This window comes from Tiliqua scincoides, chromosome 2 (genome assembly GCF_035046505.1).
Source record: "Tiliqua scincoides isolate rTilSci1 chromosome 2, rTilSci1.hap2, whole genome shotgun sequence".
Taxonomy (NCBI): Eukaryota; Metazoa; Chordata; class Lepidosauria; order Squamata; family Scincidae; genus Tiliqua; species Tiliqua scincoides.
Genome location: NC_089822.1, coordinates 153356424 through 153374360, shown reverse-complemented (window position 1 = coordinate 153374360; position 17937 = coordinate 153356424). Strand labels below are relative to the sequence as shown.

Sequence of the window (17937 nt, the reverse complement as noted above, 5' to 3'; positions counted from 1 at the left end):
TAACAAAAGTTCCAGTTCTTTTGCGGGGCTGGCAAATGGAAGTGAATATCTAACAGTGCAATCCTAACAATGAACCATAAAGCATGTTTGTGCCTCCTTGGGAGCAAGCTGCACCAGTGCATGGAGGTGCACTGGCACACAGAGGTGAATCCAACCTCTGTGGTGGCTTGTGGGGGCAAGTCCTGTGTCAGCCAAGCTTGGCCAATGCAAGGCTCTGGGGTGGGTGGGAAGGAGGTGTTTCGGGGTGGGGGAAGAGCCGGAGGTGGGGCTACGATCCGGCTGTTATCTGAGGTGAGATGGCGCAAGTTTGAGGAGACCCATAGGGGCTGCAGTGGTTCACTCGGTAAGGGGAAGCGTTTCGCCTTATCTTCAGCTGAGTTTCCCCTTAGCTTCAGCTTATCTTCAGCCCTATCTCACACTGGATACAGAGCAAGCTTCCTGGGTTGCCTGTTGCAGCGCAAGATAAGATTGTGCCCTAAGTTAGGTACACAGTTCTGGTAGCAAGTTATTCTCATCCCTTAGTTGCTTTGCTTTGAGAGCCTTCACGCGTGCACAAACTGTGCATGCATGTGTGGAACCACTAGACCAGCGATTTTCAATCTTTTTCATCTCATGGCACACTGACAAGGCACTAAAATTGTCAAGGCACACCATCAGGTTTTTGACACTTGACAAGGCCCACCAAGCTGCCAGTGGGGGGCTCACTTCCCCATTGGCCCTACTAATAAATAATCTTCCCCCAAATTCCTGTGGCACACATGTGAACCACTTGTGGCACACCAGTGTGCCACGGCACAGTGGTTGAAAATGACTGCTCTAGACGTTCCCTCTTTACCCCATGTGGCTGGTGCATGGAGGAGGAAGAGGGGAAGTGACTTACCTCTCATTTCCCTGTGTCTTCTTCTCACTTGCCTACTTATTTCTGTTGTTGTTGGAGCAAAGTGGTTGGATGGGCTATTGTGCAGCCCAGCTGGGCAGGGGAAGAAGAGTTCTTTTGCCCTCTCCCTGCTCCAACAAGTCAGCTTGTTCTCTGAGACAAAGGTCCCCGGAGAGACAGTTCATTTTGGATATTGTAAAAATTTGTTTGCTTTCATAGGTCTAAGGATTTGGATATTAATCATCATCATGAGGAGTATGAGAATATGAAACAGCAACTGGAAAGAAAACTCCAGGAAGTAGAAGGTGAATTTGCTTTACAAAGACAGGTATAGACAATTTGATCAATCAGTTAAGTAGGAAAGACTGAATTTGCATTTCCCTTGCTCACAGATAAGAAAGTGTGTATTATTGTTCAATGCTCTTTTTCTGGATATCTATCCACTTTTCTGAGGTAAAAATTGATTTAAGATGAGCAAGGAACAGCAGTAAAATTGCTTCACCATTTTAGATATCAGATGGTATTTAGGTTTTAGCTTTTCTTCCCATCTTGTCAGCCTCCCCTTGGGAAAAATTGGTAGGATTGTGACTAGTAAAATGAGATGGTGTGAGATTCTTCCATGGGGGTACAGCCAAAGTGCTGTGCTAAATTCGCCAACCTTGAAATTTCAAGAAGGTCAGTGCTATAAATCAGGAGTGGCTTTAGGCAGTTGTAAAGTCTAAATAAACACTCTGGTCTCTGCCAGCAGTCACTACTTCTCTGATTTCAAGGTTCTTTTCTGTTCAGTTTGTGGGTTGCCATTCAAAGGGCTTGAAGACTTTTTAATTGATTGATCATCAGTAAATTCTCTGTATCACCGAGTTCTCAACATAGGTGTCTTTTTGAGATACAGGTTGGGCATCCCTTATCTGAAGTGCATGGGAACAGAAGTGTTTTGGATATTGGATTTTTCTGTATTTCAGAATACTTGCATATACATAATGAGAGATCTTGAGGATGGGGACCAAGCCTACACACAAAATTCATTTAAGTTTCATATACCACTTACTCATAGCCTGAAGATAATTTTATACAATATTTTAATAATTTTGTGCAAAAAAAAAAGTTTGTGAATGAAATCACAGTGTGTGTTATTATTTCTTTAGGCAAAAAGTAAAAGAAAAAGTCATGTTGGCACTCTAAAAAATTCCGTATTTTGGAATATTTACGGATCTGACTGCCAATGTTATTTATGTTTATGCATGTATTAAAAAATAAAAAATATAACTTCGGAAAAAATTTCATATTTCAGAATTCCGAATAAAGGGTACTCAACCTGTCCTAATAGTGCAAATCTATTTCTGTCTACTGAGAAGTAAATCTCATGGAGTTCTATGGGATTACTCCCAGATAAGTGTGTTTAAGATTGCAACCTGAAGGAAGTATAAGAAAATTTAATAAACAAAGCTTCTTCTTAAGGCAAAAAATTCAGTATCTTTGCTATTTTCTTTTTCTTCTCTATTACACTAGCACACCAGAACTAAAATAACCTCAAAAATAAACAAGTATGCCCTCAACTCACAGCCTCATTGATAAAATTGGTTTCTACTAATTAAAGCTTTAGCTAAAACTTCATTGATTAAACCAATGAACACTTGCAGCCATAATTTACACAAATGTTTCCCTTGTATTTTCAATGTATTTTTACTATAACTAAAGGAAACTACATTTATTATATTTTTAGTGTTCTGTCTCTCCAGTTTGTGGATCCTAGAACTCTTGTTTACACAATATTATGAACATGTATAAATATTATAAATGTGTTACATACAATTCCATATATTTCAGGAACTTCTAGTAGAATTTGATGCAGAAATGAAAAAGAGAGAGCATGAGTTTCGACAGAAAGCAGATGAAATGAGCAATTTAGTTCTGTCTCATGAGCTTAAGGTGAGCATGCCCTCAAACCGTTATGCATGCATAGCAATGCCAAAAATAATAACCCCCAAATCAATATATTTTGCTATTGAGCCTAGTTTGTTACTCTCTGATATATAATCATGTTCATCTATGTCCATGATCAATTTCCATGAGTGTTTTCATGGAGTAGAGTGAAGTTAACTGCTTCTGGTTGCTTATTACTGGGAGGGCATTATTTTCTTACATCTGTGAACCACATCAAATGTGAGCCACATCTGTCATTTAAAAAAAAAAAATAAGCACAATTTTCAGCATGGGTTGGAGAGGAGGAGGCAGGTTGCTCTTGGAACAAGAGTGAATATAACTGGCACTGATAGGATGATGGGCAGCCCAATCCTGAGCTGCCCGTGGCGCCCAGGCTCAGGGGCACCGAGAAGGGCTGCTGCTGGATCCTGCGCATCCTGGGCTACCGCGGGAGGCACCTTGGGAGAAGGGAACTTTCATCCCCTTCCCCCGAGTAAGGTAAGCAGCCCCGCAATGGGGCTACTCGCTTTACCACCGACCAAAAGGTTGGTGGTAAGGTAAAAGCGCTTGTGTAGGGCGCACAGCCCTCCACGAGCACCTTGGACCCTGCAGAGCGGAGCCCTGCGGACCCGCCTCCCATCCCTCCCCCAGGCACGCCTCCAGCCTTCCCCCCTCCCCGCGTCACACCTCCCTGTCATGCCTCCTCCCTGCCCTCTCTCCGCCCCCTGCCAGCCTCCCCCCTCCCCAGAATGCCTCCTCCCCACCCCTGTCTCCGCCCCCCCCTGCCGTGCCACTGCTCAGCGGTCCAGGAGACCACCGAGCCACAGAAGCTGGGTGACCACCTCGTGCTAGCCCAGCACTGGCAGGTGCTGGGCTAGTACTGGCGGGAGCCCGGCGGTGAGGCTGGCAAACATGCCTTAAGGCACGTTTGCAACATTACTATCACCAAAAAAACCACCCCTACTATGAGAGATGTCCTGGTAAATTACACTGAACTGGATTTGTATTGTTGACTTATATTGTCTTTTTTGACCAAAAACAAGTTTCTTATAGTTAGAAGGCAACCTTGACTAGTAGTATATTGATTTATGCTTTGATTAGCATAAGATTTGGCAGTTATCCTTTCTAGAATTTAATTTTAAATGATTTGGGGCGCAATCCTAGTTTGCCCTTGGGCTGGTGCAAGACCCTTGCCTGGAAGTGTTGCAACCATGCTGTAAGGCACGTTTGCACCTCCTTGAGATTTGGGGAGGCTGGTGCAAGGATACACTATAACTTGCGTACATCGGAACAAGCCCCAGGATACATGAGTTCATGCTACTGGTAGGCCACTGGCACAGGGGTCTGGGGAGGGAGGGTGGAGGGCGAATGGGCTCATGGGTGGGCCAGGCCCGGGAGGGGGTAGCGCCAGGATGTGGCGCTTAGGCCAGATCCTAAACCCATTCTCTGGAGGCCCGGTCTAGTGCTAGGCTGCTTGGATCTGCGCCACCTCTTTAGATGGCGCAGATCCAAGTAGCCCTATTTGGGCCACTGCTGTGTTACCTGGGGTAAGGAGAATCAATTCCCCTTGCCCCGGGCTTTGCCATAGTCAGCCGCAACCAGCTGGCCTGCCTGTTTCAGCGCAGATTAGGATTGGGCTGTTGGTTAATCAAGTATTATTGGAAAATGAAATATTTGATGTATTCTCCCACCCTCCATTTTTAACATTATATTCTATATCCAGTTTCTGAAATTCTTTTAGCAACTGTAAAATAAAATAAAATTTAAAATCACCTCTTCTATTACTCTAAAAATTGAATACAATCAAAAGTTGAAAGGAAAATAGATGTATTATAAACTTATAGGAAAAGTAATGTGTGTTCTTTCTTTCTGTTCATCTGATAACATTGTCTGATAAATTTATTTTGTGTCAGTGGTCACAGTCTTTTCTCAGATTTAGGCAGGAAAAGGAATAAATAGATTGTATTTTTTTCCTCTGAAAGGTTAAATTGTTGACTAAGGAACTGGAGGCTTTAAAAGAGGCTGGAATGAAAGCGTCAGAATCCTTGAAAATGGCAGAAGCAACTAATTTGGAACTGGAGAAAGAAGTCAAGTGCAAAGTTTGGGAAATAAAGAACCTTACAGCCATGAAAGATGCTCAGTATTGTACCATTCCATTGAGATTAAAATAAATTTCAGCTAATTTCTCTTTTCCCCCCCTAATTGCGTTTAATTTGAGTTTTTGAACCTATGAAACTGCCTTTTACTGAGTGAGACCATTGATGCTTCTAGCACAATATTGTCTACACTAACTAGCAGTAGCTATCCAAGGATTGTGATGGGTTTTTCCCAGTCCTATATGGAGTTGCCAGGGATTGAACATGGAACCTTCTGCACATAAAGCAGGTCCTCTGCCAACAAGCTATAGCCCTTCCTCAGGAGAAAGATGCATGAAGGCCACATCTAGCATAGCAGTGACTTGCTCATTTCACACTTGCCACTCTGTAGCATAATGTATTTAAACCTTGCATATTGCTTCCAAATTAGAAATTAATCTTGTGTGTACATAAGTGGTTTATCCTTATCCTACACCAAGATACTGCTCCCAATGTGTCTGTCAGTATACTTTTCTCCCTCCATTTTGCTATTGGCATGGTTTGCCCATAAACTGTTGTTTTAGCTAGAATTTAGCTCATTAGTATGAGTTATTACTAATAACTCATACTAATGAGCAAATTGAGCATTAGTATTGTTACTAATTCAGTTTTGTAGCTTAATCCATGTTTGCACATTTCTGTGATAGCAAAGCATAATTGCACACATTTATGGTCTACAAAACTGCGTGACAAACTGTCTTCACATGCTAGCTAAAATATAAAAGAACACCTTGTGAACAGGGAGGAGAATAGTCTTGCCTGCAAGTATAATCTTGCTTTCTTGCCAGGCTGAATGAAAAAAAATATAGCAGGGGCAATGTGAGAACAGTTTAATTCAAACAGGCTCAGCCATAGCAATAGTAATTCATTCTTAATGAACAAATGCAGTATTGGACTGAACTATGGGTCTAAAAATTGTGGTCATATTTATGAGCGTGATCTATATTTCTACATAACCATCCACATGACTTTAAAAATCCATATATAGCTGTTTATGCTAAAAGTGCACAGTCATGCAAGACTAGTAATAACCTAATTTGAGGTTAGGTTATCTAAGGCTTTATAATATCTAAGGCTTTTCTGAATTATGAGGTTAAAGGTGCAATCCTATCCTGCACTGGAACAGGCAAGCCAAGAGGCTTGTGCTGTATCCAGAGCAGGATAGGGGCCATAAGCGGCTCACCTAGAGGCAAGGGGAAACTTTTCCCCTTACCTCCAGGTAAGGACTGCTGGCCCCATGCGTGTTGGACTTGCACCACCTTGAGGTGACACAAGTCTGAGGAGAGCGGAGTGGCCGGATCCCAGCCCCGCCCCCTGCTCACCTGCCCCTAGGGCTACCCACCGCCTGCCCTCCCCCCTGTCCAGGAATACCTCCCTCCCACCTCCTCCTCACCCCCCTTCTACCTCAGAGGCTTGCGTTGGCCCAGCTAGGCCGATGCAAACCTCACAGAGGAAGCCGGTGCAGAAGCTTGTATCGGCCTCCGCAGGCCGGCGCTTCTCTGAGTGCCAGCCCAGCTTCTTCCTGAGGAGGCGCAAATGTGCCTTATGGTTACATTTGCGACCCTCCTGGGCTGGTCCAAGTCAAGGGCTGGATTGCACCCTAAGACAGACAGGTACCCAATGAATATAATTCCTTTTACAGTTGGCCTGAAGAGTCTGTACTAGAATGATATAGAAATCAACATAGTGAGAAATAGAAATTATGTTTGCAGTGTAGTATTTCTAAACATGTGTCCAATCCAATTTAACACAATTCAGAAATACGTTGTTAACTGCATTGCAACGAGTGTGCTCATCTGGACAGATCCTAACATCTTCATAGTCAGATTTCTCAGCCAGGCATCTTGTTGATATGATTTATTTTCTAGCAGTTTAAGCATCAATTGTTCTCTGACTTCGTCCTGTCTTTGTTAATTGTTCTTATGGATATTATTTTTCTTCAGACTTTGTTCTCATTCTGAGCAGGTTAACGTTACTTATATTTACATTTGTAAATATGTTTGCATGTACTGTATTACATTATTTTGTTTTCCTCTAATATTTGCCAATTTAGGATACGGGATTTAGAAAACAAACTTGATTTGGTGCAGTTGAGCTGGAAAAAAGAAAAAGAAACTTTTGAGAGAAAGTGAGTTCTTCAGATAGATGACGTTGCATTTTAAGTGTACTATGCTCATGGAAAGCATTAATTTCAGATATATATGCTCTTAGATGGTGATGCAAGTATTTCACCAACCTGCATTAATGTGTTATAGTTTTATGAATGTTTTAAGCTGTTTTGTATGTCAGCATAGAAAAAGAGTAATATGTGAAGTAGTTCTCAAACTGTGGTTGGACAACCCAATCCTAACCTGTGCTGGTGCAGCCAGGCCACATGGCATGCATTGTATCCAGCACAGGTTAAGAGGCACCTGGAGGTCTCCTTGGCATAAGGGGATATTTCTCCTTACCTTGAGTAATGCCCCAGTCTGTTTGGAGCTATTGGTATCTCTGCCAATGATATAACTGGTGAAAGTCTGAGTGGCCCCATGTAAGGCTGCTTGGCTTGGAAGGATATGATACCAATTCCAAAACCTTTATTGGCATAAGCAATAAAATTAACATAGAACAATAAATTACAATAATAATAACCGGCACAATGGCTGTGTTGCCGAGAGAAAAGGTCACAGCAAGGGGGTAGGATAGAGAGGAAAAAAGCAAAAATAAAGTCAAGCTGAAGGTTTTAACTTAGAAACTGCAGATAAAAATTCTGCTACAGCACTAGTGGTGGCTACAGATGAGTCACTCAAAAGGGCAGATAAAGTCTCAGTGAGGGTACCTAAAGGGAAAGAAAGTACAGAATATAGATGTATTTCTCGGAGTAATTGGAGGGTCGGGCAACAAAGTAGAATGTGGGCCACTGTGTCTGGTTCTAAGGAACAAAAAGGACACAGTCTATGTTCCAGGGGGATATTAGAGAATCTGCCAGAGTGAACGGCTGAAGGAAAGATGTTAAATCTCACCAGCATAAATGCTCTCCTCTTAATAGGGTTAATCAACATGTTGAAATAGTTAAAAGAACAGCCAAATGAGGGGAGGAGGCCAAAAAACTGGGAAGAACAGGTGGGATTGAGGTTGGAAGAAAGTTGATTGAATTCAAGTTCCCAAAGTTTGGACTTAATAATTGAATGGGCTCTATGAAGATTGATATCCGCAAGGGATTCAAGGGACAGACCTAATGATAAGAGTTTGGAATCAATAAATTGAAACCACTTGGAAAGATAGGAATCCTTTAAGAGGTCGTTTTGAAGAGATTCAGAGTGGATACTTAGATGCAGATGAAGCCAGAACTTGAATGTATGGGACCACGCAATAGTAGAAGGGAGGTGGATCCTTAATTCGAGGATGAGATTGGATAATCTGATTAAATTGGGAACCCCCAAAATCCGTCTAAGGAAAGAGGCTGCGACTTGGTCCAGATCTTGGTTTGCAGCCTCTATCCAAATGGGCGCACCATACAGTAATTGGGAAAGGATTTTGGTTTTAAAAATGTGAAGGGCAGCAGGGACATACTGGTTACCACTATAAAAATGAAAACTGGCAATCACTTTTAAGTGAGGTGAAGATGAAGAAATGGCAGATTTCCTGTGGCATGACCAACTGTGGCGAAAATGAAAAGGATCCCTAGGTATTTAAAGGTTGGTACTTGTTGGAAAGAAAGATTACCTATCTTCCAAGGGAACAAAGTCCAAGACTTAGCGAAAACCAAAATTTTGGTTTTCTCGGAGTTGATTATTAAGTCATTGGATAGACAGTAATCTAGAAAGGAAAACAATGAGTGATGTAGGCCGAGTCTAGTAACAGACAAGAGGACTGCGTCATCTGCAGATATGATACTGTAGAGGTGTCCTCCTCTGACCCTGCCCCTCCTGTGCCCAATCTGCCCCCGTTTCACCCTCTCTCCCTCAGAAATGCCCCCTCCTCACTCTTTTCCAGCCCCTGCACAGGTCAGCACATAACTCACCTCTACTAGCGGCCAGGGGTTCATATCCAGTGCTTGCAGTCTGGTGCAGTCTGTCTCGCTAGTGCTGCTTGCTCCCAAATTGTTGTTTAGCACTTTGTGGTGCTTTTATGATGGCTCGTATTGGCGTAGTGACCGCTGCGCTGGTGAAGCATGGACATAGGATTGTACTGTGAGTGTTGTCATCTGTCACCTTTTTACCCAATCATAGCCCGTTTAAGTCTGGGACTTCCTACTTTCTAATTTCTTTTGCAAGCAGTACTCTGCCAAATTTGTGAAGCTATCTGTAGGTCCACTTCCCTCTTGCTCACTTTTAAAGCACATAAACAAGGACCCAAAGAACCATGTGGCCAATGTGTCTTTGAATTTGTTTTTCAACAAGCCACTTTTTAAGCTTGAGTGTTTCAAAAGAAGTTTGCAATATAGCATATGGGTCATACAAGGATCATTCCAGGAAAATCAGCATGTTGCTTGCAGTAGCCAAAAGCTAAAGTAGCCTGTTTATTTTTTAAAGACATGCAACACTAGATCGCTTTGCCAAGGAAAAGGATGCAATACTTGTTTCAGTGAAAGAAGCCCACGTTGAACAAATGCATAAATGGGAATATCAAGTCAGAGAACTGCAGATAAATAAGGAAACATTGGAAATGGAACTACATCAAGCTGAATTGAGGCATTCAGATTGCTTGAGAGAGAAAGATACTGTCTCTGAAAAGTAAGCATGACCTAATTTGTTTTGGAATGAATTCTTATTAACCCCTATCATGTCTTAGACTTCTTTTTCATATCTATGTGCAGATTTGTGTGAGTTTTGAAAAAAATGTATCTTAAAAGTATTTATTTTCAGGTGTTGATATTGTCTCATTAAAAAAGCATCCCCATCTCTGCATAGGAATGATGTTGCACTTTGGGCCTAATCCTATCCAATATTCCTGCAGTTAATTTAGCCATGCCAACAGGGTGTGCACTGTATCCTGAAGTGGGGAGGTAGTCACAGAGGGACTCAGGGAAAAGGAATGTTTCTTCCTGTAAGGTAAGAAAGGTAAGAAAGGAAACCTGTAAGGTTTCTTCCTGTAAGGTAAGGTAAGGTAAGGTGCTGCATTGGTCCTGAAATGTTTTATACAATTGGGCCCTTACAGCCCAATCCTGAGCTCCCATGGCATGCAGCTTCGGCGGCACCAAAAACGGCTGCCACTGGATCCTATGCACCACAGGCTACCATGGGAAGCACCTTAGAAGAAGGGAACTTTTGTTCCCTTTGAGAACTTTTGTTCCCTTCTCCCGGGTAAAGGAAGTACCCCCACAATGGGGCTACTCAAGTTACCGCCGACCAAAAGGTCAACAGTAGGGTAAAGGCGTTTGTGTAGGGCACCAAGCCGCACACAAACGGACAGGATCCAGTGGAGCAGAGCTCCACCAGACCCACCTCCCTCCCCTGGCACATCTTCTGCCCACCCTCTCCCAGCCTCCCTCCTCTCCGTTACGCCTTCTCCCCGCCCTCTCTCTTCCCTCTTCCTGCTTCCCCCTCCCTGGAACGCCTCCTCCCCACCCCCTCCCGCCCCTGCTTACCATGCTGCAGCTTGGCGGTTCGTGCAACTGCCGAGTGGCAGAGGCTGGGTGCTGGCCCGGCGGTAAGGCTCACAAACGTGCCTGACAGCATATTTGCGACAGTGTGCGCTGACAGTAAGCCGGCGCACATTGTTCAGGATTGGGTTCTTAGGTAAAAAAATTAAAAAGGAGTATTTGTAAATGCTTTAGGCAAAAATTTGCTTTTGAGAATGGAGAAATTTGAGAATAAAGTAAATGAGGGTGATAGAAACAAATTCTAATCTGTTCCTTTCAGATATTTTGATTTATTTTTTATTTTAATTGTAATTATTTTAAATTATTTTAATTTATTTATATTCAAGAAAGCAAAAAAGACAAAACATTAGATATTTATTGATAAATGGGTTTTGTTTTATATTAGAACAATGACATTATAATGTGCATCCATATTTTTGAATAAGGTTTTTTTTAATTGTAATGACTATTCAATAACCTCTACTGGGCAAATTTTAATAAAAATTACTGGAACACACAAAATGTTTAAAATAAAATTCAAACAGCAGATGACAAATGTTAAAACTGTAAACCAGTTGGCAAAAAAAGAAAAGGACAGCAGAAAGCCTGGCGGGCCAAAAAAATTTGCCACCCCAAATAAATGTTCCTAGGGAGATAATCCAACAGGTCTTCTTGGGGAAAGCATTCCAGAGATACAGTTCCTGGGTGGGGGTAGGGAAGGTGATGGGCGGCCCTGGGGACGGGCGTGCGGGGAGCCGGAGGCGGGGCTGGGATCCGGCATTTATGGGATCCCAACCCCCGTCCCCGGGGAGAACAGATTGGCTTCAAGCTGCTTCGCTCTTCTCAGACTTATGCCGCCTCAGGAGGTGGCGCAAGTCTGAGGAGACCCATTGGGGCCAGCACCACTTACCCGGGGGTTAGGGGAAAAGTTTCCCCTTGCCTCTGGCTAAACCACTGCTGGCCACAATCCTGCGCTGGATACAGTGCAAGCCTCCTGGCTTGCCTGTTCCCGCGCAAGTTAGGATTGCGCTCAGAGACAAATGGGAACCTCCTAAAATAATAGGAGATGAAGGAAAGGAGTCTGAACATGCTCTTAGACATTTGAACTTTATGGTAGACATTATAATAATCTTTCAGAAAGGACAGAACTCCTCTCTACATAGATAAGAAAGTATTGTAAATAATAAAGGAAAACCTGTGTAATTCTAGGAATCAATTACAGTTGCATCATGGACAACTTTGGAGGCTTCCTGCTGTGCAATACACTGAAGTAATGAGATTAGTGGGACTTAGGTATGCTTAAGAGTGTGGAAGTGGTGCCAAAATACAGAATAAGTCAAATCTCTCAAGTAAAGATTAATTATGCTAAAGCCCATTAGTTATTGTCTTCTAGGTATATTGACTCTTCATTAGCAAACTGATTTGTGATTTAACCTAGAAAAGGTGAATGTAAAGTTCTGCATTCATATGCAAAACCAAACATCAAAAATGATATTTAGGAAGTTTCTTAGTTGTTATTCTATCTATATTTGTTTTTTAGGATAGCTTCATCATTCAGCATGCACATGGGATAGTATGCTATGAGAGTAAAAGGAATCATAAACATAATATGTATCAACAAGATACATTGAGGAAGGAGTCACAGCTTAGTTGTAGAACACATGCTTTGTATGCAGAAATCTCAGGTTTACTGTACTTCCCAGTACTCCAGTTGAAAGGATCTCCCATAGCAGGACTGAGAAAGATATATACTTATGTCTCAAGCATGAGACCCCAGAAAGTTTGGGGAGTTGCCATAACTTAATTGTAGAGCATAGACATTACATGCAGAAGATTCAAGGGTGCAATCGTAGTATTTCTAGTTGAAGGACCTTGGATATCCTGGTTGGGGAAGTCCTTCACTTGAGACCGCTGAGAACTTTTGCCAGTCAAAGCAGACATTACTGGCTTAGACAGACCAATAGTCTAAGGCAGCCTCATACATTCAAGAAATATATGGGGATTATTAGTACAGGTAATTCCCAAGTTACAGATGTTTGACTTACAGACTTCCTGACTTAAGGACAGCCGTGCTGGCATTTTTGCATTGGCACAGTTGGTCCAGTCTTGTGTTTTCATACCTGCAAAATAGCCCTGTTCCAACTTACATCAGTTTCAACTTTCGGACAAGTGTCTGGAACAGAACCTGTATGTTAGTTGGAGGCTGTGTATTATAATTGTTATTATTTATGCAGCAACATCAATGTACACCATGCTTTACTCAGAATCCTTGCCTCTCAAGGACAAGTCCCTGCCTTGAGAAACTTACAATCCGGGTAGATACCAGGAAAACATCAGAGGAAGGAGAGAGGAAAGGAGATGGGGTAAGTAGGGGAAGAATATGAATTTGTTTCAGAGCCCAATCGTAACAAACTTTCCCATGCCAATGCAGCTGTACCAATAGCATGTGTGCTGCATTCTGTGCGGGGGGGGGGGGAAGGAATCACAGAGGCCTCCTCAAGGTCAGGAAATGTTTGCTCTTGTACCTTGGAGCTGCATTGTGGTTGCATTGGCACTGGAAAGTTGGATAGGATTGGACTATCAGTTACCAGTTCTTAAGCTTAGGTACAACCAAGGATATTAAAGGCATTGTGCCAAAGTCTTCATGAAAGAATGCCTTTTCAGAAGGGATTTGAAGGAAGCAAGAGAAGAGAAATTGTGTAGATGTTCTGGGATAGAGTTGTAGGCATAAGGGGTGGCAAGAAGGGCTGGATGGAGATGTTTGAGGAAATAGACCTTTGGAAGGCTGAGGATGTTGAAACAAGAGGAGCAATGCTCCCAGACAGAAGTGTAGCAGAATATGAATGCTGAAAGGTAGGAAGGGGCAAAGAAGCAAAATATATTTGCTTTCCTGTGGACTGATTTTTATCTATTTCTAACATGTCAAGTTCTTATATCATTTCTGATGGGAAAGAGTACACCAGAGATTTTTAAATTTACTTATTCATTAGATTTATATCTCGCTTTTAAAGAAAAGTCAAATTAGCTTATAAAAACAGAGTAAATTTAAACCAGATATCACATAATACATGGGCAACCCAATCCTAAGCTGTGCTTGTGCAGCCAGGCCCCACGACTTGTGCTGCATCCATGCAGTTTAGGAGCTGGCTGGAGATCTCATTGGGGTAAAGGGATATATTTCCCCTTACCCTAGTAAAGCCCCAGCTGCCCCATGGGGCTTCTTGAATCTGTATCAGCTGTTTAGCTGGTGAACATCCAGGAAGCCCAGTGTAACACCAGGAGGGGGGTTAAGATATGGCATGTGCCATCACTGCCCATCCCACCCCTCTCCCAGGCCCAATCCCCCCCACATTCTGCCTTTCCCATCCAAAAATACCCCCACTCTGCCTTTAGAATGCCCTTCCACTACCCTCCCAAGCCCCCACACTGCGAGGTACAAACTTAACTGTGTTGCCATCATAGGGATGGGATCTGGTGCTGCTGGGCTGGCATGGGCCCTTGACCCAACTGGCTCCTGAGTAGATGCAAACATGCTTTATGGCATGTATGGTGACAATCAGAGCTGGCGTGAGGACTTGCCACTTCATGCCCCTTTAGGATTGCACCATCAGTGTTACAATGCAAACATTCAAGACTTCATGATCCAATGAAGAGTTAATACAAGTTCTGATTGTCTTAGGATTATTGCTTCCAGTTGACATTGAGTCCCAATTCATTCATCCAATAGTATTTTATTATTAATAAGAATCTTCATATACATCTTTTTAAACGAAAAGTAGTTCACAAAGCAAAATAAATCCTTCATTGGATTTAATATTCCATAATAATAGAACATCACGTAAATGGGGTACAGGGTTCTTTGAAATGCCATTCAACTTAAAGGCACTCATCAGCTCATATGAAAAACCTCAGAAGCTGTTCATTAATGGAGAGGAATTAACTGAAAAACATTTGGTCCATTATAGTGCATCCCTAGTTGCTAATGTTTCAAGATACAGGGATTATGTTAAGAATACAGTTCTTAAAAATACTTTATATTTCTCCTTAGCTGAGCACCACAAATTTTTCATTCAGATGTATTGCCTAACTATAAGATCATAAAAACCTATAACACTGTAACAGTTCATTCACTACTGAGTGATAAGGAGTTGCAATGTATTCTCTCCAGGGAAGAACCTGACTCATATGCTGTTCAAACAAAGGTCAGATGTAAATTTAGATGTACTCGTATTAGTCATCTGCGTTCTGCCATTTGCTAGGAATATATATTAGAGTTCTACTGTAATACAAGTTGATTTGGGGTACTGGCCCCATCCCACTAATTATGATGGATATGAATGAAATGCTGTTGCTGTGGGGAGTTATGTGGGGGGAAAACTCTTTTTCCCACCTAGAGTGGAACCTGCTCACCCCCACCTCCCAGACGCTTCTAAATAGTGGCATCACTAGGATTCGCGTCACCCGGTGTGCGAGGCCTGTGCATCACCCCATGCAGTGGGCGGGGCAACGCCCCAGATGGTGGGCGTGGTGATGTACATTGCCCCACCCCCACTGGTTTTTTGGCTGTATCTTTTGTTAAAACACAGATATTTCAATGTGGTTTGTTTCATTGCATTCTGCATGAAATTACGCATTGATTTATAACATGATGGTATTATTCCTCCAAATTCTGATTTTAGTGATTTTGAAAACTTGTATAGTCTCACACACACACACCCCATGTCAACTTACTAACACCTTATTGCACCAGTTCTCAAACTTTTAGCACTGGGACCCACTTTTTAGAATGACAATCTGTCCAGGACCCATTGGAAGTGATGTCATGGCCAGAAGTGACATCATCAAGCAAATTAAAATAAATAATTATAAATAATTAAATTAAAACAAATAATTAAATAAGGGGGAGCCAGTCCTGTTCCACTATGGCAAATACGCCTACTCGCAACTAAATGCGCTATATGACTCACTTTCACTTTCCATAGGACTCCATGCAGTTTTTCTTTCCGGTTTTTTGGCCATAACTTTTGAAGGAAAGGAGCTATTTCAATTCTGTCTTTTGCATTGCATTCTGCTGGACGTTCCGCATCCAACAGTGTATGGCATGAAGGGGTAGCTCCGAAAGCCATGAAGGTATTGTGTCCTCGCCCCAGGGCGTGTCACCCCCCTGGCACATCACTCGGTGCAGCCCGCACCCCCCTAACGATGCCACTGCTTCTAGAATGCCTCTGCCTCCTAAAAAGATGGCTGAGTAATCCTACTGCAGGAGCCATTATCCTGAGATGCTTCTCTGAAAGCCTTTTGTAAACACTTCTATGGCAGAAAGCCCACATGGTCAAGCAGACAGGTTATTTGATGTATTCACTGTCATGCCCTAACATCAATAGGTTATTGCCAGCTCATCTACTAGATTGTCAGTTACTTGGGTAGGGCCTTTTCCTGTGGCAGTGCCAGAATTGTGGAACTCCCTTCCTTTAAAGCTCAAAACCTCACCCTCCCTGTCAGCCTTCTAGAGGGGCTTAAAAGCTTTTTTGTTTTGTCCTTCCCTTTCAATTTGGTAACCTCTGTTGTTGGATTTATTGTTTTATTACTGAGTGTTGCTATCATGTTGTTTGCTGTATCTTACTGCTTATCATTTCACTGTGTCTTTCTAATGGTGACAAGGAAAAAGCTGGGGCAGAAATAATTTAAATAAATATACTGCAATTCTATACAAATTTGCCCCAATGCAGAGTTCTGTATACACTCTCTTATATACATGGAGAATTCCTGTGTTAACAGACATTTCAGTTAAGTTCAGTGAAGATCAAGCTGCATGTGCCCAAGAGTGTGGTTGAAAATTGGATCACTCCATGATCTGGATGGGGAAACTTTTTGTGTTCTGTGCCTAGAACACAGTAAATTGCTAAATTAAAATAACTATGTGCAAGTATATCTCCTTGATTTCAGTTATGTTTGTAGCCATTTTGTAGCCATTTTCTTGCAGTTACATTCATTGTTACTTGTTTGGCATCTATCTGAAAGTTATACAGTGGTGCCTCGCATAACGAAATTAATTCGTTCCGCGAGTCCTTTTGTTATGCGAGTTTTTCGTTTTGCGAAGCGCGTTTTCCCATAGGAATGCATTGAAATTTAATTAATGCGTTCCTATGGGCAAAAAAGTCAGAACAAAGTCAAATTTGGTTTACAAAGTGTTTATTAAGTGCTCTTTAAAGACATACCGTATTTTTCGCTCCATGTAAAGTGAACAGCAGTCAACAGTGGCATTAAGAACCATTATCACTGTCATTAACAAATGGAGAGACTTAAAGGTTTGAGTACTCTAGTTTTCTGGAAACCCCAATAACTCATCATCGCTAGAGTCAGAATTTATGAAGCTCATTTGCTCACAATCACTGACATCACTTTCTTCGCTGTCTTCCTCCCCCTTCCTTAGGGTGAATGTGAGCATAAACTGGCATGAAGATTCCCCCCTTCCTTAGGGTGAATGTGAGCATAAACCGGCATGAAGATCCCCCGCTCCCTAGGGTGAATGTGATCATAAACCGGCATGAAGATCCCCCGCTCCCTAGGGTGAATGTGATCATAAACCAGCATGAAGATCCCCCGCTCCCTAGGGTGGATGTGATCATAAACTGGCATGAAGATTCCCCCCTTCCTTAGGGTGAATGTGAGCATAAACTGGCATGAAGATCCCCCCCTTAAAACAAAACAAAACAAAACAAAATTCGTCTTGCGAAGCACGGGTCATAAAAATTCGTTGTGCGAGTCACCAAAAATTGCAAAACACTTTCGTTCTGCGAGTTTTTCGGTGCGCGAGGCATTCGTTATGTGAGGCACCACTGTATTTAATATTTATGCATTGGGTATAGAATTTGCCTGTCCATATAGCACCATCTTTGTACATGGCACTTAATGTAGAGTGAAAAAAGTATATGATTATTGCTACATTATACTTGGTTATAAGTATAGGTGCCACCATATCCATGGTTTCACTTCTTGGTGAGTCACAAATTTTTCCATCACACAAATGACTAATCCTTATTTGTAGCCCTCCCGTTGCTGTCACTGTCTCTGTACTGCCTGAAAATGCAAATAGGAAGCAGGAAGAGCTAATGGGAAGTGGGTTGGAGGTTGTAAACAACATGACACGTTATAGAGTTCATAGAGGTTAGTGTTGCATTGTTTTCAACCCTCCAACCCGCTTCAAAGCATGGCTCTGGCATCTGAGATTTTGGATGGGCCATTTCTGCTGTTTGGGCCTGGTAGGGCCTTTCTCTTTGGGGGGGGGAAGAGAAAAGCATGGCTCTGGCATCTGAGATTTTGGATGGACCATTTCTGCTGTTTGGGTCTGGAAGGGCCTTTCTCTTTGGAAGGGGGGAGAGGATAGCAAGGGTCTGGCCTCTAAGATTTTGAATCTTTCCTAGAGATCTCAAGAGTTT

At 42.4% G+C, this 17937-nt stretch overlaps 1 protein-coding gene across 1 annotated transcript in view; it reads left to right on the top strand.

The window, feature by feature from the left end:
* CCDC57 (coiled-coil domain containing 57) overlaps window positions 1-17937 on the top strand; it is a 63496-nt gene that overhangs the window by 7354 nt on the left and 38205 nt on the right. Inside the window, exons 3-7 of the mRNA XM_066616462.1 lie at window positions 1097-1205; window positions 2705-2806; window positions 4783-4940; window positions 6989-7063; window positions 9450-9650. Of these exons, the coding sequence (XP_066472559.1) occupies window positions 1097-1205; window positions 2705-2806; window positions 4783-4940; window positions 6989-7063; window positions 9450-9650 (645 nt within the window). The remainder of the gene's footprint in view (window positions 1-1096; window positions 1206-2704; window positions 2807-4782; window positions 4941-6988; window positions 7064-9449; window positions 9651-17937) is intronic.